The 25,268-nt window shown below is 38.5% G+C and overlaps 2 protein-coding genes across 3 annotated transcripts; one reads left to right on the forward strand and one right to left on the reverse strand.

The window, feature by feature from the left end:
* The first annotated feature begins 3,774 nt into the window (after positions 1-3,774).
* Positions 3,775-5,932, forward strand: LOC114363192 (putative Dol-P-Glc:Glc(2)Man(9)GlcNAc(2)-PP-Dol alpha-1,2-glucosyltransferase). Its single transcript, XM_028318841.1, has 2 exons — positions 3,775-3,917; positions 4,276-5,932. Exon 2 carries the CDS (start codon positions 4,301-4,303, stop codon positions 5,759-5,761), a length of 1,461 nt encoding a protein of 486 aa, XP_028174642.1. The 5' UTR covers positions 3,775-3,917; positions 4,276-4,300; the 3' UTR covers positions 5,762-5,932.
* A 7,754-nt stretch (positions 5,933-13,686) lies between these two features.
* Positions 13,687-24,722, reverse strand: LOC114363195 (phospholipid phosphatase 5-like). 2 transcript variants are annotated; one of them, XM_028318847.1, is made up of 7 exons: positions 24,563-24,722; positions 22,543-22,657; positions 21,778-21,849; positions 21,079-21,148; positions 20,352-20,480; positions 16,361-16,528; positions 13,687-15,351 (listed from the first exon to the last, which is right to left on the reverse strand). In XM_028318847.1, the coding sequence occupies exons 1-7, from the start codon at positions 24,637-24,639 to the stop codon at positions 15,122-15,124; spliced, it is 861 nt and encodes a 286-aa protein (XP_028174648.1). In that variant the 5' UTR covers positions 24,640-24,722; the 3' UTR covers positions 13,687-15,121. The 2 variants fall into 2 exon arrangements, with proteins under 2 accessions (XP_028174648.1, XP_028174649.1); XM_028318848.1 differs by lacking the exon at positions 21,778-21,849 and having other exon boundaries at positions 22,471-22,657.
* Positions 24,723-25,268: the final 546 nt, after the last annotated feature.

Genomic DNA, 25,268 nt, shown 5'->3' on the forward strand with positions numbered 1-25,268 from the left:
AACCTTCCAAATTGCTATAAAATTTGCTGCAATTTCCCTAGTACTGAACTGACTGATTTTTGTTTCAGGTCTGCCAATCACATTTTGAGGATAAATAAATCTAAAACAATCTATTGGTTATGACAATGATGAATGGATGTCCTATTTTTTATTTATCCATGAAGAAAATAATAACATCTCGGCGACCATCCAAGCTGTTGCTGATCAGGTCATCCAGTAAGTTAAAGTAAGTATATACCTAGATTCAACCATAAATAAGTGTTTTGCAAGTAATAATTTAATTAGTCTATACGATAAAGAAAGTTAAATTTTTTGATTTGACTAAAAAAGTAAACAATGTTCTTAATTAAGTATTACTTTTATTTTAAGATCAATCTACTTAGTCAATAAAACTAAAATAGAAAGAGATATTTTACTACATTTCAATAAAACAAATTATCCTTATTCTATTTGTTTGGATTAGGCACCAAATAAATTGTATTATTGACACGGTAACTTACCAATAAAAATAGAAACATTAATTTTAACATTTAAGATTTCAATACAGGATGTTGCAATAGATGATTATTTATATTTTTTTTCTTTCTAGCTGCTAATAGAGATAACTTCAATTCAATGTTGTTGCCAGATAATGCTGTGAGTGAAGGTATGTTCAACTCAGTTGTAAATAATACCTAAGTACTTTTAAATTGATGAGTCAAAGCAATACCTATATTAATTCTGCAAAGAAAACTCTTTCTTGAGTTATTTAAATTATATTGTTTTGTATGATAATTAATTGTACATTAAGTTTTACAGGATTTTGCCAATATATTTATATTTAGTAGAGGTTGCAGTATTCTATCTTATAAAACTATCTTTTTAAATTAATTTTACATAGTTATAACACAGGTTATACCATCATACTTAATTAATTTTATAGGTTTATTTTATGCTGATTTTTTAATTGTGTAATAAATTATAATTATGTTTTATTAAATATTTCAGAAACTATATCCTGCCATCTACATCAGAGCCACATCTGTCATTATGGATAATATTATTGCTGCGTCCTAAGGTATCATAATAATGTATTTAATTTATTTAAATTCCTACGGGAACGGGAGTAAGCGGGAAAAAACATTTGTATGAAAGAATCTAAACCGCGTAAGATAGATCAACGCACAGCGTAAACGGCTAAACCTAGGCACTTGAAATTTGGAAGGGACGTAGCTTAGGTACCGTAGAGATGCACTAAGAAAGGAATTCCTGAAATTCCCACGTGAACGGGAATTAGCGGGAAAAAACATTTGTATGAAAAAATGTAAACCGCGTAAGATACATGAAGAGGGTAAAACGAGATCCACGCGTACGAAGTCGCGGGCGACCGCTAGTATTCTTCTAAAATTATTAATATTAATTATTTTGATGCTTTTTTCAAAGAAGATAATTAATTTTAAGTAAGCGTTTATAATATGTTTAATACATGTGTCGGCGCCGGACACAGATCCTGCAAATTATTATTGATGATTAATAGTACCAATCTTAATATTATGTTATCTGTATAAATCTGTGGAGCGGAAGGTTTGTGATTCCTAAACGTAACACCCGACTAATGCGCAGAAAAAGGTAACTGTCAATCAGTTTTGTCATGTCAAGTGTGAGCAGGCGGCTGCGAGGTTATCTTTGAAAGCGTGTTGAGTTTGGTGCAACGTTAAATTGTAGGAAAAGTGATTGTCAATCATCCAAGATATTATCTCCTTGCCCGTTAACCCACGCCAATGGAGATTCCACCCCTAGAGTTCCTTCTGATAGAGACCCAGTGCCTTTACATGTATTATACTATTGTTATTAATTATTTCAGGTTCAGCTTGCAAATAAACCCATCAAGCAGAGGCGGTACACACAAACAAAAGGTGGACTCTTTGGTTTTTTTTAAACGGAGCCCGAAAGCGTATGAGCTATTGCGCCACATATTTATTTTGCCTAGTCAACGATCAAGAAAATGAAGGTATTGAGTGAAAAAACTGCCGCAATGATACAGCCCCAAATTTGGTAGGTTTGACAAACGCTCAATAATATCATTTAAATGTAAATTATGTACAGTCGAGTTCATAAATATAAGTGCAGTGCCAATTTAAAAAAATATTGTAAGCGTTTTAACGATCATACAAAACTAAAACAAATTCAGACAAATGTAATCATAAGCTGTTCATAAATATGTTGCGGTAACGCAGTATTGACTACGCTACTGCTCTATAATCTGTTGATAATGCGCATGTGCATATACCTTAAGTTGTAAAGGCATTAAAGGTTTATTTTCGTGCGCCACAATGACTGTGATTTCATGGATAAGTCCACGCATGCTGTTTTTGATAATATTAAATTGTGAAATAAATAAAAAAAATCTGCTCTTTACGTAAATCGATTAACTTACTAATAATTCTGAGTCGCTCATAAAAAATGGCAACACCTTAAAGAGCCACCCAGTATGTAGTAGTATTATCCTTAATAATATTGTAAATGTTACACCAAATTGAATCTGGTTTAATATGAAAGGAATAAGCGTCGACAAACATCACGTGCGGGTACAAGTCGCCAATTTGAGTTCTTTTTCTATTATTATAAACCGCCTATTCAGTCTGTTATTGGTGTTATTATTTGTAATAAGAATCATAATAATGTAATTCTAATTGTTTCAGATTCCGGCCCAGTGTATAGTTTTTTTAACTAAAGTTTTTTGTTATTTTTGCCTCAAGAATGTACTTATTGTGAATTTCTTTGTTAATGGCTGTATAGTTTTACTTGAGTCAAAGAAAATCCAGTTGTTGTATAAAAAAATAATTTATAAATCTATTAGGGTACATTTTACTGTCGTCTTTTTTTTTTAGAAACTTACAGTAGATTATTCACTTTTTTGGAAACTGATAATTACTTGTTAATACCATAATTTATTATGGAAAATTGTACTGTTAAGTAGGTAATTTTTTTTCATTACCTTATAGTAGATAATGTCTTTTGTTGATGGCTGTATAGTTTTACGCAAGTTAAAGAAAATCGTAGTATATTTTTTTCTACACAAATTTTAGTTATAAGATGACATTATTATGATTGTTTGTTTGTTTGTATTGAAGAGGCTCCGAAACTAAGTACTGGACCTAGGTTTTCTTTTATTTTTCTTAAAAACCTACAGTTGATGATTCTGTGAATTAATGACTGTATAGTTTTACTTACTAATAGTATTTCATAGTTTCCTAAGTTTATGGTGCTTACTTATAATTATCGAGTTCAGCGGATGATTTTTTATTCCATTATTATTTTGTAATTTTCCTTACGGAATAAGAAATCATCCGCTTGGTATAATATCTTCGAACGTGTAGATAATTCTAAGATGTACTTCATGTTCAGATTCTAAGATGTACTTCATGTTCAGACTCAAGTCCTCAAAAGATAGGACCACCTTTGTAATTTTGTCGATAGTTGTATGCATTAGTTTTTAAGTTGTATTTTTATGAAATAAATGTTTTAATAAAACTTATGTATTTGGTTTTTTATTTCTATAAATAATTTGAAATAATAATGTACCCGTACCGTTATTGGTGCGGTAACGTTACTCGTTATAAAATATATTAAAGCGGTACTGCAACGTCGCTAAGGCAGTCGTTATTAAAAAGTTACGATCTTTTTTTTTTTTTAGCGCTACCCAATGGAAGTCCATAGATGCCGGAACTTTTACTATGAACGGACCAATCATAGGGCCGTTTCCTATCTGTCCCTGTCTCATCTGTGCGCCATTCTTCTTGTCAGTAATTTTCGCCCGGCTTGTTGTATTTTTCTGAAATGTTAATGTAAAATGTGCTCCAAACTGACATAATAAGAATGCAAATTAGTCTCCCAGTGATAAGGCTACAATAGTTGCGATAATTCCTTTTCCCGAGGTAATTTAGCCATGTATTTTGTATCACTATACTTTTTCTATTATTTTTCTAAAATTACTCAGTTTTACCGTAATTCGGCTTTCTTAAAGGACCTTCAAGGATTGTAATAAGGTGTAATTAGTCTATTATTGCGTGTAGTCAGCATAGGTAGTGATTTAGAGTAATCTCCTATAATTTCATAGAATAGAATATTATTATCATAGACTTGCACATCTACATTTTATAAAATTAATTGTTTTACTTTTTATTTATATCAAAACTACAAATCCTTTACTATTTCATCAAACATCTAAAATTTAAGCCTAGGGCTTTAGGCTTTGCAATTTACAATTCCAATGTACTTATTAATTTTTTACAGATAACCAATATCCAACATTGAAATCATGGTCTACATATTAGGAGTTTGGTTTCCTAAAAGGCGGCTCGTGTATTTAGGGGCCTTAATACTCTACTTTGCAATATCCAAAACGTTGTTTGACAAAATATTCGCTACGAGCCACATAGTCATCGATGAGCTCTTCCACATACCCCAAGGAAAGGTATTCTGCGCTGGAAATTACAGCCACTACGATCCGAAGATCACCACACCGCCTGGCCTGTACGTCATCACCACAACACACCTCGGTAACATGTTTTTCTCATGCAACATCTACAATCTTCGATTCGCGAACCTGATGGGCTCATGTTTCAACTTCCTAATCATCATGTTCCTTTTAATATTAATTTATGGAAGAGGACTAGACATTTATTTACTAATGGCTCAAGTGTTCACGTTAAGTACACTCCCTCCGCTGTATTTCTTCTCTTTTGTTTATTACACTGACGTCTGGTCGCTGACGTTCTTGTTGTTGTATTCAGCAGTGAGTTCTTTAAATAATCGGCATATGTTTATAATTTCGTTTGGTATAACAGCTATCGCGATGCGACAGACAAATATCGCTTGGGTAATAATGTTTTTCGGCCATAAATGTCTGGAGGTTTTCATCAAAAGCTCCCGAGTATTCGGCAACCGAAACTTGACCTCTGTTCAGCTGGGTGAAAACTCTTTGATAGGACGAGACACAGATACATCGAAATTGAAACGCCATTATGAATTTGAAGACTTCTGGATTGCTCTCAAATACCATTCCGGCACATATTTGACGACGTTTTTTAAATATGTAACGCTCAGAGATGCAAAGACAATTGCCAGTCACTTGTTCATTATACTAACATTTGCAACGTTCCTTGTGTTCAACGGTTCTGTTGCTTTTGGTGATAAGCAAGCGCACGAGGTTACTATCCACATACCTCAGCTATTTTACTTTTTGCTATTCTACGGATTCTTTGGCCTACCGTTTGTGTTATCAAAGGTGCCGGATACGCTGAGTCTGATTTTCAGAAACAAAACTAGAGTTTTACTTATCGCATTGTTAATGTTAGCCATAGTACACGTCAACACTCTAGTTCACCCATATTTGCTCGCTGATAACCGTCACTACACATTTTACATCTGGAACCGCTGGTACGGTAAATACAATTTTGCCAGATACGTAATGGTGCCCATATACACGTTCCTTTTGCTGAATCTGTATGAGAACTTACGGAAGCATAACTGCGTTTCATTGTTGATTTCATTCTGTGTTAGCATTTTTATATCGTTGTGTTTCCAAAAGATGATTGAAATAAGATACTTTTTGGTTCCATACATGATTTGTAGGCTTCGTTTCCGACCACCCACGTACAAGTATGTAATTCTAGAGTTCTTGTGGTATTCTATTATTAATGTTGCCTTTTTCTATGTATTTTTCACTAAAGAAATTAAATGGGAGAATTTTGAACAAATGCAGAGGATAATATGGTAATAATTTTCGTTTCTTATATGATTTGATTAAATAATTTATTAAGATGTGTATGTAAATAACTAAAATGCATTTAAAAAGAAGACTAAAGCCCAGAACAAACGGTGAAACGAAACTGCAACTGCTAGTTACTTTGGAGTTGCATCTAAATTTCTGCCATAGCGTCCGTTGAGAGACCACACATGACGCGACCAGATTGAAAGTTTCAGTTTCATTCATCAGAATCCTCACAAAGTTGCAGTTTCGTTGCAGTTGCGTTTCACCGTCTGTTCTGGGCCTAAATATTATAGATCGCGCAGGGAGACTTGAGGCCATCAACACAAGCAAAGATTTGTATAAAGCCAGGTCCAGACCGGTGTAAATGGAATGTATCGTGTATGTAAATAGATCGTTTCATCCACGAAGACGCGCCCCACCAATTTTTGAGCGGGTGCGGGGAGTTTGATCCGAGCAATCCGAGCGGCATTATTGTAGTGTGCGTGTGCACTCATGGATAATTTAGCGCGTACCGGTAACACTCAAACATTAGCGAAAGAATGGTGGGGCGCGTCTTCGTGGATGAAACGATCTGTGTGACTGACAAGCGCTTTCTGTCTCTCTTGCACTCGTTATATTTAGCAAGAGCTAGGTAGCTAGTGTATTCGATATATTTTGAACTTGAATGTATGTGTGTTCCTGTATGCAAATATTACGTGAGTGAGTACCATAATATGAATTCGCCTCAATTTTCGTTGTGCGATCTATAATTTATGAGGATTCCAACGGATTAAAATAATAAAATCAAAATAATATCTCTGATTGCATATCGGATGTGTTATCAGATATCATCTAAGATAGTTCCACTACATCCGGAATTAAAATAATAATTAACATTTAGCCTAAAGTACGGCCAACTAGCAGCGATACAAAAGGTCGATTCGTTCGACTGTCGAACTGACAATCTATTCTGTCTCTTCCCATCTTGTGTATTTGTCGTAATGTCTCGTTCTCCCACCAAAATATGTCAAAGTCAAACCCCTGCTATTTCAAATGACCATGACATTGGGTTTGTTTACATTTGGTATCGCTTCTCGTTGGCCGTACTTTAGACGCAGACCACCAACTTGTTTCTCCACAACTCTACTCTTAAGCGAGGTTTAGACTATATTCTGGTCTGCGAGCACGTATAATTTTGACCAATGACCCCAAGCTACCCATCCTTATCGCTCGCGCGTAATTATGTTGCTTTCGCGCTCGCACACTCACTGCGGGCGCCCGGCGCACAGTCGCGACAGCAATATAATTACGCGCGAGCGATAAGGATGGGTAGCTTGGGGTCATTGGACAATATTCTACGTGCTCACGGACCCGGCTTTAAAAATCTGTAGTCAACAGGGTGTTATTGGATTAAGTTATAATAACAAATGGATGTTATTAGTTAGTAAAAAATAATGTTTTAGCTCTAGTCCCTAAGGCTAATAAAGAATTGTTATTTTTGAATAGATATCCCATATATTGGCGTACTTTAATTTAGTAAAGAAATTCAAAATCTTTAGTCTTTATAATATGTAATTTATGTAAAATATAGAACCTAGATGTACCCAAAAATATTACATAATATAAAATATTTTAATAGGTATGATGTACCATTAAACATGAAAAGAAAACTTCTAAAACATTACCCACCTTTGCGTTGCGCAGTCGGGTAAATATGCCACGATATTTTGAACCAGGGATGTTGTGAAAATTAAGTTAGAAAGAATAAATACAATATTTTTTCCAAATCTAAATATTGTAATAAACTGTTTAATTTATAAAAACAATGCATAAAGAGTCATATCGATAATTTATTTTGTTGTGATATTATTATTTAATTGTATTGTATGAATGATCTACGAATGATTTAAAATGTATGTAATAGTGCATGAAATGTGTTAATAAGTATGATAATAAAGAATTTGATGTGATATACGATTTTATTTACTTCCCTAAGGCACCTTCACCACAAATCCCAAATTTTTAAGTGACCCCTACGGTAACATAACAGGTCTTATAGTTCTTGCAATTCACGAAGGCGAGTGAGCTTTATTTGTGCGTGTTCATCTTCCTTACTAGGTTTTACAATAAAAATGACTAGTACAGTAATAAAATATTTAATTCTCTAAAATTGTACTTTACGATGTTGATTAAAACTTTTAAATAATAAATAATTTATTAATAACAAATGTTTATATCGTTTTCTTTACATTTTGGCATGTTTTTAATTTAAGTACAAATACTCTGTATAGGATGTTCTGTTTAAAAAATAATCACAATCACTACTTTAGTGGTAACGTAAATAAAAGTAACTATCACAATAATTGTAAATAAAAAAACTAACAAGTAACAACACTTGACAATAAGTAGGTAATTTACATTTTTCTCACGTAATAAAATGCATAATGTCTAGAGATGAAACGGATATCCGGCAACTATCCGGTAGGCCGGATATCCGGCCCTAATTTACTATCCGGCCGGATACCGGATAGTAACTCACTATCCGGCCGGATACCGGATATTAAAAAAAAAACGACAATCTCCTATTAATAAAATGAAATACATTAATCTTTGAGGTAAATATCAATAAAATGGCTTACAATAATGACGGCTTTTATTTAAAGTCCAAAAAGTTACAAAAAAGCCATATTAAGGCCTTTCAAAACTAATTTATTTTTCTGGGCTATTCTCTCTAATGACGAATACATAGATAAATAGTAAATGTCTGTTAATGTCGAAATATTGCCAAATAAAATAGGCGATTTTTTTTTCACTGATGGTCTGATGACATCATGCAACTACACTGGTCATCACAAAGATCGACCCTCCCGCGACAAGCACTTTCAAACGTATGCATCCTCACTTCCCACCAATATTGGCACCATTTAAAAGCCTAGTTCTAAACTTCATTTTTACCCCAAAAATGTGTCTGTAGAAGAATCCAGAGTCACTTCTTCAAAAAATAGGTAGTTACGCTTGAGCCGACTTTTATGGCTATAAAACTGTTAAGTTGGGATTAATCGCTATCCATCTGTTAAAGAGGACACGTGAGATCATTATTTGGTTTTATAACCATAAAAATTGGTCTAATTGATCCCAGAGGTAAGCCCAAAGTGAGGTCTTTTTTCAAGTCACATTTATTGTATATCGCGTTTATGTTAATCGTTTATTAAGAAATTAAATGTGTTTTTCTTTAAGGATATTTATTGGGCTGTCAAATAACACCAATATTGTTGGGGCACCATGACTGTGTCAGTAGAAACGAGTTTTACTGTAAAACGTAGGTGGGCCGATTTTTGTGATGACCAGTATAGTTAAATTTTCGCTATTCAATCACACACTCACGATTGCAGCCGAAATTGAATTGATCTGCCCCCTAGACAAGTGGCAAAATCTGACATTCTATTCGGACGGATTCGATTTTTCAAAAGTGTGACTAGTCTATTCTACTAATAGACCCACTGATCGCGTTCGAAGTACCTGTGCGGCACTATACTCGTCACGACATGCAACGAGACAATGCGCCAACTATCCGGCCGCCGGATATCCGGCTATCCGGCCTATCAGCTGGCCGGATATCCAGTATCCGGTATCCGGCCAAACAACTATCCGTTTCATCTCTAATAATGTCTTCAAACTTTACAATACAAATATAAATTTTAACAAATACTTCTGATTAGAATGCTAGAGAAACATCAATTAAGATGTCGTCGGAAAACAGCTTCAAACGGCGTAAAAATGTCTCAAAAACCGAGGTTTACACTAGCAATAAAACTTACAGAAGTTGACTTCCGCAAGCTGTCACCACCGTGCAAATCTTGCAAGAGTTATCTTGCCACAGTTATTTTTCATTCATGAAGACGCGCCCCACCATTCTTCCGCTAATGTTGAGTGTTATCAGTACACGCTAAATCATCCACGAGTGCACACGAACACTACAATAATGCCTTACGGATTGCTCGGACTACACTCCCCGCACCCCGCGCGACCGAGACCAAAAATTGGTGGGGCGCGTCTTCGTGGATGAAACGATCTATAAACAGCTTGCGGAAGTTAACTTCTGCCAGTTTTATTGCTATAGTCTGGTCTGTGAGCACGTAGAATTTTGGCGACTGTGCGACGGGCGCCCGCAGTGAGTGTGTGAGCGCGACAGCAATATAATTACGCGCGAGCGATAAGGATGGGTAGCTTGGGGTCATTGGACAAAATTCTACGTGCTCACAGACCGGGCTTTAGTCTAAACCTCGCATAAGAGTAGAGTTGTGGAGAAATTTTCTTTCACCAGTTGGCGCCACTAGCGAGAGATAAGACCGTACTCGACAATGGCGCCAACTGGGAGCAAAATCTGTAGCTCATTGACTTTTTTCAGTTTTAACAATGTTTCGGCGCGCCGTAGTCACTCTAGAATCATTGGAAGTTTGAATCCATCTGTATTTTAACAAAAAATTACATTCATGACAACAAGCAAATAAAATAACTCAATATAAACGTTCACAATACTTTCAATTACAAATAAATTCGATAATTTGTACATAACATCATTATAATAAAATCACGTTGTAATTAACATCAATTAAAATTATATAAATGTATAAAACTAATAAATAACACTGGTATTAAAGTTCAAAATTAAATAATATAGGTACAGTCAGCGTCATATAGTTCGTGACACCCAAAGTAGCCAAGAAATTCGCAACACGTCTTTGTTACAATGAGGGCTATCGTTTTAGCGCTCACCAGTTGGCGCCACTGTAGAGTAAGGTCCTGTCACTTGCTAGTCGCGAAGACAGTGGCACCAACTCGTGGGCGCTAAAGTGGTAGGAGGACTATCGCATTTGCACTCATCAAGATGGCGCCACTGTAGAGTAAGGTCCTGTCAATCGCCAGGGGTGCCAACTGTTAAGTATAAAAACGATAGCCCTCATTGGAATGGTTGTGTTGTCAACTTTTTGCCCACTTTGTGTGTCACGAACTATTTAACGCTGATACATAAGTATATTTTATATAAAAAAAAGTTTAACATACCACGGGGTAACAATATTCGTTTGTTAAAACTTAAAATATCTTGCCACTCATGCTAGATCATATCTATTTCATTACGTATTATAATTACATACAAAAGAAAGATTCAATACACTAAAATAATCAACTTTTCTTCTTTCTTTATATTAATGATTATATTAAATAAACCTTTTAGTCATAAAAATAACACCGTTCTAAATATGCGTACGATTTTGTCTTTTTTTTCGTCGTAATTTACAGAATTACAGAAAAAAATAATACAAAAACCAAAAACAAAGGAAAAATAAAAATGCTAATGAGTGGGCCATAGTTCCAGCTACCAATTCCCGATTTTTCTCTCGCTCTATCAAATGGCGATTCTTTGCGATAGAACGAGACGACATGACCGGTAATGGGTAGCTGGAAGTCTGGCCCATAGTACCTACCTAGGTAAGTATACTTATGCCTGTTTTCACCATCAATCCCTAATTTTTAAGTGACCCCTACCTATGGTAACACATAACAGGAATTTTGTTTTCACAGTGGTCACTTAAAAATTGGGAATGAAAACGGGCATTAGTCACACATTAACGTTTTTATATCAATGAAAGGATAGTGTTTTTTTTATTAATAAGATTCATCTATTTTATTTATTAATTAATTATTCGTGTAAAAGTCACTTATGGTCAATAATCAATATAAATCATTTCAAAATTGCTAAAACTTAAAGATGCATCTAACAAAGTCGATTTTTGAGATTAAAAATATAAATCAAAAAATTCTACTTTTAACATGGACCTATAAAAAAAGTCGGACGGATTCTCATCAACAAAATACTGTGACATTAGGATACACCAGCTTGCCTGTACGTACAGGCCGGCACGCACACATTCACACCCTGATACACCACTTCGAGTGCAAACTTCACACAGTTGACACATTTAAGCAACGAAAAAACAACACGAATACTACATGTCTTGTGTGATGAAATTGTGTAAAAATCGTTCTGTTCGAACAAACAAAAATTAAGTAATCACATTTCACAGGCAAAATAATAATCCAATCACTTATTTCCCGACATTAAAATATTGAAATTAATTGAAATCAAACGTCATTCACTCGAAAAAATAATACGTCAAAGACCAGTGTTCTCAGTTATTTACGTGGGAAAATTACCCGAAATATGGGAAATTAATAATAATTTTAGGACTTTTTAGTTATTTATTACGCATACTATGGAAATAAAATAATTTATCATAATAATTGTGTTTTAATGGGATATATTTTCATAGGCAAATTTGATCCTTCCCAAAAATGTGGAACTGCGAAATTCAAATTTTCTTACATTGATTGCAAGTCAGTGTCAGGTTGTATGTTAAAAAAAATCTATCAGAGATAATAATAATATATTGATGATGCATAAGATTATGATTATAATGTACACAAGATTCGTAATTTGTAACTGCGTGAATCATTTTTGATCAACATTATGTACATACCCTGACACACTGACTTGCAAACAAAGTAAAAAAATTTGAACATTGAAAATTTCGCGCCTACCTCAACGCATTCACCTTTCATCCTTTTAAAATGGCCCGGAATAATTCTGTCTACATTTCCAAGTACCATCTGCCGATCTATGTTTTTCTTAAAATAAATGGGTAAAATGTTTTGGCTAACATGGCATCCCTAAATTCACTCACACAATAGACAAACGCCAAAATTTTGCGTCACAGTTTTGTTGTAGCGCGAGTTCCGTCCGCCTTTTTTTATAGGTCCATGACTTTTAAACATCAATCTTTGCGTTGCAGTACGGAGTTTCATACGAAGAATACTGACCACCTCGAGTTGATACGGTTACGATCTGTTTCCGGGTTGATAAGTGTGTTTCGTCCTTAAATCCATAATTATTTCCCATCATTCTGCTTAAATACAAATCTGATGAACATGACTTAACTTTCCCGCCAAAAAAATCATTTTTTTTATATAGAGGGTGGAATTTTGTAATGCCACCTGAAGGGAAAGTACTCTTAACACTGTAGATAGTAAATTTTACTCAAAGATTTTCAAAAATTTGCTTGCTACACTCGGGAATCGAACCAACTAAAATCTGTTAAAAATTACACCCTGTATTTTTATTGCATCGATCGTTAGGGTTAAGTATAAGGATAAGGATGAAATCTCTCAAACAAACTTGATAAATCAAATAAAAGGAAAACTATGATATCAAAATTATTGTAATTATTTACAGAAAATTGTATGGTAATTGTATTGTATCGAAAAAAATTCGAAAATCTTTGAATGCAGTTCTCTTTCTTTTCAAAAATAAAGGAATGTCTTCTTTGAGTAAAATTTTCTATCTACAGTATTAAGGGTACTTTCTCTCCAGGTGGCATTACAAAATTCCACCCTGTATTTCTAACCTCAAAAACGACTATAACAACGGCAAACGGCATTACAGACTTCTAAATGCTATATCTCACTATTCTGTATTATAACTGGACGACTATCTATTTTAACTATGTCTTTATATTAAAATGCATTTATCACACATTAATTAACTTCTCACTTGGAATATAACTTTCGATTTTAGTCGGTTATTTCACAAACTACAATAATGTAGCATGAAAATATGTATATTGTAACACAAATAAAAATACTGGGTGTATTTAATATGTAACACAAAAAATAATTAAATTCTTTAACTGTGCACCAAGAACTAAAACCTTTCGAAAGAAGGAATTACTTTTTTCTTTTGTCGTTAGATTGGCAGCATTGAATCATGGCTGCCGTATTTCCGTTCACCAGTTGGCGCCGTTATCGAATTACTTATTCGCCGATGGCGCCAAGTGGTTCATTATCACCACAGTCAATTGACGTACTTTTAAATGTACCAAAACGCGATTTCCCCGTAATTATGTACGTAACACAAATGACTATAATCATTGCTTGATTTTAAACCTTCAAATAACTAAAAAATATATTGGGATTAAGCTTAAAGTTCACTGGTATTAATTACCCAATGAAGGCTTCAGTGTTTTAGCTCATCAGTTGGCGCCAAAGTCTTAGCCACTAGCGAATGACAAGACTTTGCTTGACAATGGCGCCAACTGGTAAACGATCAAACTATACGTCTCATTGACTGTGGTGTTAAAACGCTCAAACTATAGGTCTCATTGATTGAAGTGTCAAGTTGACGTGTCGTCAAGTTGACACTGTCAACTGGTCACTTGGCGCCACTAGCGAGTCGGTACTGTACTTCGATAAAGGCGCCAACTGGTGAACTCAAATACGGTAGCCCTCATTTTACTGTTTTTTTATTAACTTGTAAAATGGTGGTTTTCGAAACACTAATATTTCACAGGTGCACAGTTAAAAAAATTGGTTTATAAATAAAAAATATCTCGTTTGGTAGCTTTCATAAAGCCTTCCCATAAACAATCAATTCGTTCACAACAAAAAAAACGTCCTATAAACTTCTATTCTTAAAGAATAGACAAACAAATGTTAGACTAGCACTGGTAACTTTAGTTTTACAGTTTAACTATTGTTTAACTGCATCGTCGTTGTAACATAACTCAAGTCATCTCTATGGATTAGTGATAAGACCTTTACCTACTCAGAACATACACATTACTCACTGTGAGACCTCATAGTAATGTTTGTGAATACGGGTGTAAGTCCGGTAGCTACCTAAATCTGTCTACATATAAACAATGTTAACAGCATTGTTGTTCCGGCAGTTGGAGGTAGGATAGCCAGTTCCTCTGTGGTTGAGGATTCCGGGTGAAGCTCCTTAACTCCGGCCTAATTTTCTAAATTCTTTTCCTCTCTCTGGCCTAAAATTCCATCAGGTGAGTTGTTGACCACAAGTTTATACACAACAATGCTGTTAACATTATTATTGTGTAGACGTCACAGTGAGGTTTTTTTTGATTTTAAAGTAAATTTTTATTTCTACTCTGCTAAAATTGGAAGTCCTCGTGAATGGATATTTACAACTGCTCTGTTCATTATTTCTTTTACTACTGTTTGTTTTAATGTTCCTATTTATATCTATTTGATTTTTTCGTCTTTTTTCTCCTTCCACTTTCTGTTACTTTATTTTTCCGTGTTTTATTATTCTTCTGTTATATTTTTAAATATTTTCATGTGATGTCCCATTGTAAAAACATTTAATTTGTTATTTCTTGTCTTTTTCTGATATTATAATTAGTATTTCTTTTTTTTTCTTGTCTTTTTTCTCATAAATATGAAGTTAAACAACGAAGTCTAAGTCCTAAATCCATTTAACCATGTTTTTTCTTTTTTCTTGTCTTTTTTTCTATTATTTTACTTTAACTGGTTTTATATCCACTTGTCTTCTTTCCTCGCACCGTTTAAAAGCGGCGTCGACTCGATCTCCTTGCAGTCTCCTTTGATTGGACTGATGTCTGATTTTCCGTTCATGTATTTGACCATATTGGAGTTAGAGACTATGTAGGGAATACCTGATAGGTCGGAGGACAGAGGATTGTAGTACTGACGGTAGCAGAACACTGCTGTCGTGAAGCCGAGGATCGATCCGACTAGGACGTCTGGAAATTAGAAATAAATACATAATTATAATCATGTTCGGACGTAGGACTTCCACCCACAAGATAGACCGACGACCTCATAAAGGTAGCGGGAAGGCGCTGGATGCAGGCCGCTACTAACCGGATATTGTGGAAATCAATGGGGGAGGCATATGTTCAGCAGTGGACGTCCTGTGGCTGAAATGATGTTCATAGTTTATCATCGTTTTAATTAATAAATAAGGTTTTTATTTTTACTATTTGCACCATTTTATGGAACGCATTCTAAGTGCATGCGGTTCCTAAAGACTTTTATTATTTTATATTTTTATTGAACTAACAGTATTTGTGAACTTAAAAAATGTATTAAACTAGACCGAATAAAAATTCAAACTAGAGTTTTTTAATTGCTCTCACCAGTTGGCGCCCAATGGTGAGTAAGATCCTGTCCCTTGTTACTGGCGCCAATTGGTGAGCGACGAGCGTTGACCGACTTTTAGTTGGCCGATAGTTGGGTCGGGCTGTGAATCAGTATGGACATTTATGAAAGTGCGCACATTACACCGATTTGGTATCGGCTGATTCTTCAACAACTTAGAATCGGGCCCAACTATCGGCCAACTAAAAGTCGGTGGTCTGCGAATCAGTAGCGGCGTAAGGGGTGGGCGGTGGGGGCGGTCCGCCCCGGGTGCCAAGCATCAAGGGGTGACACAAGTCGCGCAGATTAGTACTCACTGGCGCATCTGCATGGCAAGTCTGCGGTCTATGTCATGATACGGGGGGGGGGTGGGGGGTGCGATTGTCTTTCAATCTTTGAATCGCTAGTTCACCCCAAAATTCTGGGAGGGTACCAGGGGGTGCCTTAGGACTTATGACGGGGGGTGATCGCCCCGGGTGCCAAGCCATGCTACGCCGCCACTGCTGCGAATAGGCCAACTGGTTAACGTAATTAAGGAAACCCTTTATCCATTAAATTTGATATTACATTGGGAAAGGGGACGCACCCAAAAATGTTTTTCTTTCCACTTACCCTGCCAATGGTGGTGGTAGTCGCAAGTCCTGGACAGCGCGATGCAGGCTGCAGCCACCAGCGGCGCCAGGCAGCAGACTACTCGGGCACCGCTGCCGCGCCCGCGAGAAAGAACGCCGAGGCGACCGCAGAGCCAGACTGAAGCCACTCCAAGAGAGCACCAGGACACTAGAGGAGAGAGTGAGACAGCCGCTTTCAAACACGTAGAAAGAGTACGCCTGTTGTAAGAGAGAGAGCGAGAGAGAGAGATAGCTAGCTATAGAGAGTAGGAGCATTAGAAATCAGTGAAACACCAGCGGCGCCAGATAGGACTCCAAGGCGACCGCAGAGCCAGACTGAGGCCACTCCAAGAGAACACCAGGACACTAGAAGAGGTGTGAGGGAGACTTATGATACTAGAAGAGCCTTGAGTGAGACTTTTAGAGCACTTTCAGACAGCTGTTTACACACATAGAGTGAGAGAGAGTCACTCTGACCACGACACTAGTAAGAGTGAGTATTCGAGGTTGAAACTAATACTTAGAGCGAGACAGTCGCACTAATGCCATGCCCATAAAGCACTAGCATAGGAGCGGTGGAAGCTGAATTTTTTCACACACAGCACAATTGGCCGCAGTCACACTACGACTAGTAGGGGCAATGTTACACACACCGCACAAATGGCCGCAGCCCCTAGTAAGATTGGAAATCTCATGAGACTGCGACACTGTCAGCAATAGTAAGATGCAGGCCGCAGCCACCAGCGGCGCCAGGCAGCACACTACTCGGGCGCCGCTGCCGCGCCCGCGAGAAAGAACGCCGAGGCGACCGCAGAGCCAGACTGAAGCCACGCCCAGGGAGCACCAGGATACTATAGGAGAGAGAGAGAGACAGCCGCTAACACACATAGAAAGCGAGTGAGAGAGAGAGAGAGTAGGATCATTGGAAGTGTAGTAAGCCACGATACTAAAAGAGGCGTAAGTGAAAGACTAGCACTTTCAGATAGCCGCTTACACACATAGTGAGTGAGAGAGAGAGAAAGTCACCCTGAGGAAATCAAAGCCAGACGGATGCCACTCCGAGAGAGCACCAGGATACTAGAGGAGAGAGTGAGACAGCCGCTTTCAAACACGTAGAATAGTGTAAAATCATGATGGAGAAGGAGTGAGTGAGACACGCGCTTTCAGTCATAATTAGAGAGAGAGAGAAAAAGAGTATGGGTATTGGAAGTCTAGTGTGAGCCACCAGCGGCGCCAGGCAGCACACTACTCGGGCGCCGCTACCGCGACCGCGAGAAAGAACGCCGAGGCGACCGCACAGCCAGACGGAAGCCACTACAAGAGAACACCAGGACACTAGAAGAGAGAGTGAGACAGCCGCTAACACACATAGAGAACGAGTGTGTGAGAGAGAGTAGGTGCATTAGAAGTCAGTGGACTCCAAAGCGACCGCACAGCCAGACGGAAGCCACTCCCAGGGAGCACCAGGACACTAGAGAAAGGATAGAGTGAGACAGCCGCTTACACACATAGAGAGCGAGTGTGAGAGAGAGAGAGTAGGATCATTAGAAGTCAGTGGACGCCGAGGCGACCGCACAGCCAGACCGATGCCACTCCGAGGGAGCACCACAATACTAGAGAAAGGATAGAGTGAGACAGCCGCTTACACACATAGAGAGCGAGTGTGAGAGATAGAGTAGGATCATTGGAAGTCTAGTATGAGCCACCAGCGGCGCCAGGCAGCAGACTACTCGGGCGCCGCTGCCGCGACCCCGAGAAAGGACGCCGAGGCGACCGCACAGCCAGACCGAAGCCACGCCCAGGGAGCACCAGGACACTAGAGGAGAGAGTGAGAGAGAGTCACTCCGACGTCACGCTGAGGAAATCAAAGCCAAACTGATGCTGAGTGAGACAGCCGCTTACACACATAGTGAGTGAGAGAGAGAGAGTCACTCTGAGGAAATCAAAGCCTGACGGATGCCACTCCGAGAGAACACCATGACACTAGAGAAAGGATAGAGTGAGACAGCCGCTTACACACATAGAGAGCGAGTGTGTGAGAGAGAGTAGGTGCATTAGAAGTCAGTGACACCAGCGGCGCCAGGCAGCACACTACTCGGGCGCCGCTACCGCGACCCCGAGGCGACCGCAGAGCCAGCCTGATGCCACGCCCAGGGAGCACCAGGACACTAGAAGAGAGAAAGAGTCACTCTGACGTCACGCTGAGGAAATCAAAGCCAAACTGATGCCACGCCCAGGGAGCACCAGGACACTAGAAGAGAGAGTGAGACAGCCGCTAACACACTTAGAGAGCGAGTGTGTGTGAGAGAGAGAAGGAGCATTAGAAGTCAGTGGACGCCGAGGCGACCGCACAGCCAGACTGATGCCACTCCTAGGGAGCACCAGGACACTAGAGAAGGAGAGAGTGAGACAGCCGCTTACACACACATAGAGAGCGAGTGTGAGAGAGAGTAGGTGCATTAGAAGTCAGTGGACGCCGAGGCGACCGCACAGCCAGACCGATGCCACGCCCAGGGAGCACCAGGATACTATATGAGAGAGAGAGAGACAGCCGCTTACACACATAAGAGAGCGAGTGTGAGAGATAGACTATGATCATTGGAAGTCTAGTATGAGCCACCAGCGGCGCCAGGCAGCAGACTACTCGGGCGTCGCTGCCGCGCCCGCGAGATAGAACGCCGAGGCGACCGCAGAGCCAGACGGAAGCCACGCCCAGGGAGCACCAGGACACTAGAAGAGAGAGTGAGAGAAAGAGTCACTCTGACGTCACGCTGAGGAAATCAAAGCCAAACTGATGCCACTCCCATAGAGCACTAGCGTAGGAACGTTGGAAGCTGAATTCTTTACACACACAGCAGAAGTCTCATGAGACTGCGACACTGCCAGCAATAGTAAGATGTAGGATGCTTCTCCGAGGGAGCACCACGATACTAGAGAAGGAGTGAGTGAGATAGCCGCTTACATACATTGAGCGAGTGTGAGAGAGAGAGAGTACGAGCATTTAATCCTGAGAAGAGTCCAAAAATCCTGAAATCTCAAGATAAGTCCTGAGATATGGTAACCCTACATTGACACGACTCTGGTAGGAACATCACAAACCCAGATAGCCAGACGAATACCATGCAGAGGGAGCACGATACTAGCATTGATGTTAGACTAGACCCCTTATTTACATGACACAGTTTAAGATCGACTTTCCTCCAGAGTAAAGTTAATGAGAAATGACAAACAATAGATCTACTTGCCTGCTACTTTTAATGTTCTTGTAAGCATTAGTAAGTGTCTTAACCTTGAGTATATTATAATAGCTCAGTAACATACAAATACACTAATTAATTATGCGAGGCAGGCATAGCTAAGCTAATTACTGATTGATATGTAAATAAGTGTCTGTCTGCAAAAATACATATTATAGGTTAACGGAGTCAGTGCCTGAGGTATTATATATGAGGAGCGGAACGGGAGGGGTGCGGCACTATTCCCACCTCTCGTTCCCTCCGCTGCAACTCCTGTGTAGCCAGGATCTACAGCTTGACCGCCATAAAAACCCAACCAATGAAGGTAGTTTGTCCCGGGGGAAAGTTAAACTGTCATTGGACCCGCAACGAAATTAATCAGAAAAATATAGGAGGAGTTCGAAATTAAGGTTCGACACGGGAGAGGTAACATGTCAACATTATGACGTGACAGAGCGTATAAATCTGAATACATTTGAAGTCTCGCTAACGTTTGATGTCTCAAAAACACCCTCCCGTGCCGCTCCCAGACCTCAGGCACTGACTGAGTTAAACGTTACACCTATATAGTCCGGTCGCCGAGCACGTAGAATTTCGTCCAATGACCCCAAGCTACCCATCCTTATCGCTCGCGCGTAATTATATTGCTGTCGCGACTGTGCGAAACATAATTACGAGGCTTACGAGCTACCCAGCTTGGGGTCATTGGACGAAATTTGACGTGCTCGGCGACCGGGCTTTACATAGTTTACTCACAACTGCTATGTCCGCTCGGGAAAGACTTGCGACCGTCCATAATTTCCATGGGGTCCCCGTTGCATTGCATGTCTTCGGTCTCTATACCATCTTGGAAGCAGCGGTAGAAGAAGTCTGGCCTGGGACGACCTGGGTCAAATCAAAACAAATAAAAAAATATTCTGATGTTTAGGCAATAATACTGTAGTTTCATCAAAATTCGTTCAGTAGTTTTTGCGTAAAAGGGCAACAAAACAAACATTATACCTTTTACCATTTTCCTTACAAACTTTCGCGTATAATATTATTAATATTAGTAGGACACAACCGTATTCACAAACATTACTATGAGGTCTCAGTGCGCGTGGACGCACAGGGTGACACGCGAACCAATCAAAGAGCTCCATTCAACGCTGTGAGTTCGATTTGCTGATTCACTTATGCAAGCATAGTTTGCGAATACGGGCGTTAGGCCCTTTCCAGGGCACTTATACACGTCCTAAATATAGCTTGCCCTACCACCACTTCGGGACAACATATGGGGTGGTGCTGAGAAGAAGTGGCGGAAGAAACTCAGTCACTTTGTCAGGTAAAAACTGATCATAATGTTCAGCTCACAATCAAATAGACTTCATTTGTTTAGACCGGCGCTCTCAAAAGCATGATCTTCCGGTTTTTTCTTTCATTTAAATATATGAGGTCGGTTCCATAAAGTAAAATAAAACATAAGAAATGAAATTTTACGTGCCTGCTATAAGTTTTATAATGTCCGTTAGAACTCCATTTATGCCAAGCGCCAGAGACCATGCCAGCAGGATCTGAAACGAATAATTACATTTTGTCAAATACACACACAAATTGTTGACCAATGGATCACAAATCAAAGATCCTTTTGCAGTTGCGCCTGGCACGTAAGACTCCTTATTGCGTGAAGACTCCAAGTTTTCATGCAACCCGCGTAAGAATTGGTGGGTCACAGATAAGTGTGTGCAGCCAGTTGGCCCCACTATCTGAACCACAAGCAAGTAACAGCACATAATTCGCTAGAGGCGCCAACTGGCTCAAGCAAGTGACAGTATCATTCGCCGGAGGCGCCAACTGGTGAGCGCAGTTAAGGAAACCCTTATTGATTGGTGGTGTCGAATGTTATTGCTGTTAGTTTTTAATGGGACATAAAGCGTCAGATTTTTTGATAAATATTGGATAGTGTGCCGTTTTAGCGCGGCGCTATAGCAAGTACCTATAAAGTAACATGGCGCCGCAACGCACGTGTGCTCGCCACAGATATTTCTATGTAAGATGACGCAGCGACATCGCTCCGGCGTCGTACCTTCGCCGCAACGCATGGTGTTTTCAACGATTGAGTGAGACAGCAACAACGTAGAGAGATGAGCGCAGTCTGCTGGCCTAGGAGCTGATATCCAAGTCACACTAGCTACTATCCTACCTCCAGCGCGTCGCTGCAGTCGTTACAAGCCGCCCAGGCGAGCAGCGAGAGAGCGCACGGCACCGACAGCACCACCGCCCAAAGCAGCCCGCCCGGCACGTAAGACTCTTTGCGCGGGTACTGTGCAGACTCCGGGCCCGACTGGCGGCACACAGCTGTGGTTCCATGTAGCTGGTCTGACCAGCTTCAAGACAAATGTGCGCTGCCAGTTGGCGCCACTGTCTAAGCCACAAGTGACAAGTGACACAAGACAAGTGTGACAGGGCCTTACTCACCAGCCAGTTTGCGCCACGGTCTAAGCCACAAGTAAATGACAGGTCCTTTCGCCAGAGGCGCCAACTCGGCGCAATTAAGAAAACCCTCATTGACTGGTGGCGTCGAATACTATTGCTGTAAGTTTCTTAAAGCGACAAAATGTCAGTATATTTTTTGTCATATTTTTGGATAGTGTGTCACTTTAGAGCGGCGCTGTAGCAAGTACCTATAAAGTAACGTGGCGCCGCAACGCTCGTGTGCCCACCACGCACCACAGATATTTCTATGTAAGATAACGCAACGACATCGCTCCGGCGTCGTGCCTTCGCCGCAATCCATGGTGTGCTTGACTATTATCACTGGGTGCCTTATTTTCAACGATTGCGCAGTCTGCTAGCCTAGGAGCTGATATCCAAGTCACACTAGCTACTATCCTACCTCCAGCGCGTCGCTGCAATCGTTGCAAGCCGCCCAGGCGAGCAGCGAAAGCGCACACGGCACCGACAGCACCACCGCCCAAAGCAGCCCGCCCGGCACGTAAGACTCTTTGCGCGGGTATTTGTACGTAGACTCCAGGTCGGATTGGTGGATCACTCGGACGAAGGGCGGCATGGATTCCATGTAGCTAGAATTTAAAGCAATAAAAGTCATTTAATTTTTGTAAAGCGCTTTTACATGTACCACTTAAACCCTGCACTGCTTCAGAACAATAATATGGATCAATATTTTAAGGCACAACTCTAAAATAAAACTCTATTCTAGCTATAAAAACTTAGTTCGGCTTCAATTCAGTTTCAAAGATATGAATTAGATTTTTAGTTTTTAAATGATTAATATTGAGTCATTGAGGACTTCCGTATTTGCGCTCACCAGCTGGTGCCATTGCGAGAACGGACCTCTTCCTACTAATATTATAAATGCGAAAATTTGTGTGGATATGTCTGCAAGTTTGTTACTCTTTCACGCAAAAATTACTGAACGAATTTTGTTGAAACTTTACAGTATTTTTTGTTTATAACCCAGAATAACATATAGGCTATAATTTATGACGATCTGTAAAGCTGCGGGCAAAAGCTAGTACTTAATAATGGCTCCAACTGAAGTGGTGTAGGATTAGACTCCATTTGCACCAGTTGGCGCCACCGTCAATTCTATCTGAATCTGACATTCGTTGGCGGCGCCAACTGGTGAAGGGAAATACGGTAGCCCTTACTATGTCGGCGAAATAGTTACTTTATTTGAAAAATAGGAGAGAATGTGAATTGAATGTATGTAACAGCTTATAAAAAAATAACAATTTAATCAATCAAAAATCAAAATCAAAAATATTTATTCAGTTTAGACCACAAGTGGCACTTATGAAGATAATTTAACTCTATTTAGAAAAATATTTGTTTTAATGGAGTAAAGATTTTACCTCACCAAAATTAGAGGAATCTTACAGGGTCAATATTTATGATGCATGTTTTGTATGATAAAATTTTTTTTGGCTAAATTGCTTTTAAAATATTTGTGTAGATTATTTGCTCTCATCGCTCTGACTGTGTCATCAATTCACAAGAATTAATGCTATACTTTCTACTTAACATAGTTTTTTATGAAGTGTAATGAATAAAAAGCTTTTTGTTTTTGGAAAGATAAATAAACAAAATATAGCTCTTAACATTGTACTTTAACAAGGGGTCAGATGTTTTGTTACCTCCAATTTTTTAAGTAGTTTGGAGCAAAGGAATATAAATAAAAATTGATATCAATCAATATTTTGTCACCTTTTGACTGAGTTTGAAGCTGCTGGAAATCTATTTTTAATACCAATTGTGTCACTCTGAACTAAAATTGCTATTATTTTTAAAATGAGTCATTGTATAAAATATGTAAAGTAGTAAATGTAAGTAATTAAATATTTATGAATAATTAACATACATTGGTGTCCATAAAAATTACCACCTCTGCTGAAATGAATGACACTCGAGGGATTCGAACCCACAGCACAGTGGTGTTGCAGTTTGAATGTACCGTTGCACCACCAGATATGTAGCATTAAGGAAAACATGCTTTATGACAGTAAAATATTAACATTATCATTCCAGTAATGATCTATATGGGTTCTGAATAACCATACAAATATAAATATCTGTAATGTTATCAATTTAGCATGAGTATTTGACGTTATCAGTCTGTTTAATTACAGATAAGACATTTTACAATACCTGCCGTTTTCCACTAAATTTGACATTGCACGTGTACAAACAAGACAAACAAAAAGTAAACAACAACTTAAAAATTGATTCAAGCTATACTTTATGACGAAACATGGTAAAATACAGTTAAATACGGTATGGAGTATAGAAGTTTTATAATAGATTTTGACTTCTTTTCTCGTGGTTAGGACGAACTAAGAACTGTAAGAGGCTAAATAATACTTAAACTTACAATAACATTGCGAAATTTAGTGGAAAATACGGAATTTCAGTGATGAAAACTAAAAATTGCGAAAACATAACGTAAGCAACATACTGTTGCAACTTACCAGAAAGCGGAGACCAAAGCTATCCGAACTAGAATTTCAACGAATAAATTAAAGTTTGCGGAACGTACTAAAGGCATTTTTGATCACCAAAACACAGTTTTCAGCCAGAATTAAATAGTTTTGCGAACTTCGCAACGCGACACGGACTGAGAATTTTGACGGCTGAGTCATCCGTTCAGAAATTTTGCAACACTGCAAACTGTCAACGTCACCGGTCGTGTCAGATTTCTGAACGAAATTGCGTTTCGTTATGGCACTTGACGTTTCTGCAAAAAGTTTATATTCGCTTAATATTTTAAATTAATAATAATGGTTAACCTTTTGAGCGCCATGTAAGATAATATTATCCAAATCTTAACATTTCGTAATAAACGTACATAAACAGATATAATAACTTTATTTTGTGCATATTTTCAGATAATTTTTAAAGAGTAGTTTGTTTATTTTCAAAACAGTAAATAAAACTTTCTTACTATTCCAGGCTTAGAGAATCTAGTCGTTAATTCCTCAATGATTCCATGCCAAATAGCTTCGCGCCTGATATGGGTTGCATGGCGCTCAAAAAGTTCGAAAAATAAAACACTTGATAAGTATTTTGTGATAACTGTATTTCAGAAGAAAAATAAATAAAATGTATCATACTTTAACAAAATAAAGGTTTAAGTACAAGAACATAAAAATAAGCAACAATTTATTGTTACATTTC

The sequence above is a fragment of the Ostrinia furnacalis genome, unplaced genomic scaffold, assembly GCF_004193835.3.
Source record: "Ostrinia furnacalis isolate ACB-3 unplaced genomic scaffold, ASM419383v2 OfSCF7014, whole genome shotgun sequence".
NCBI lineage: Eukaryota > Metazoa > Arthropoda > Insecta > Lepidoptera > Crambidae > Ostrinia > Ostrinia furnacalis.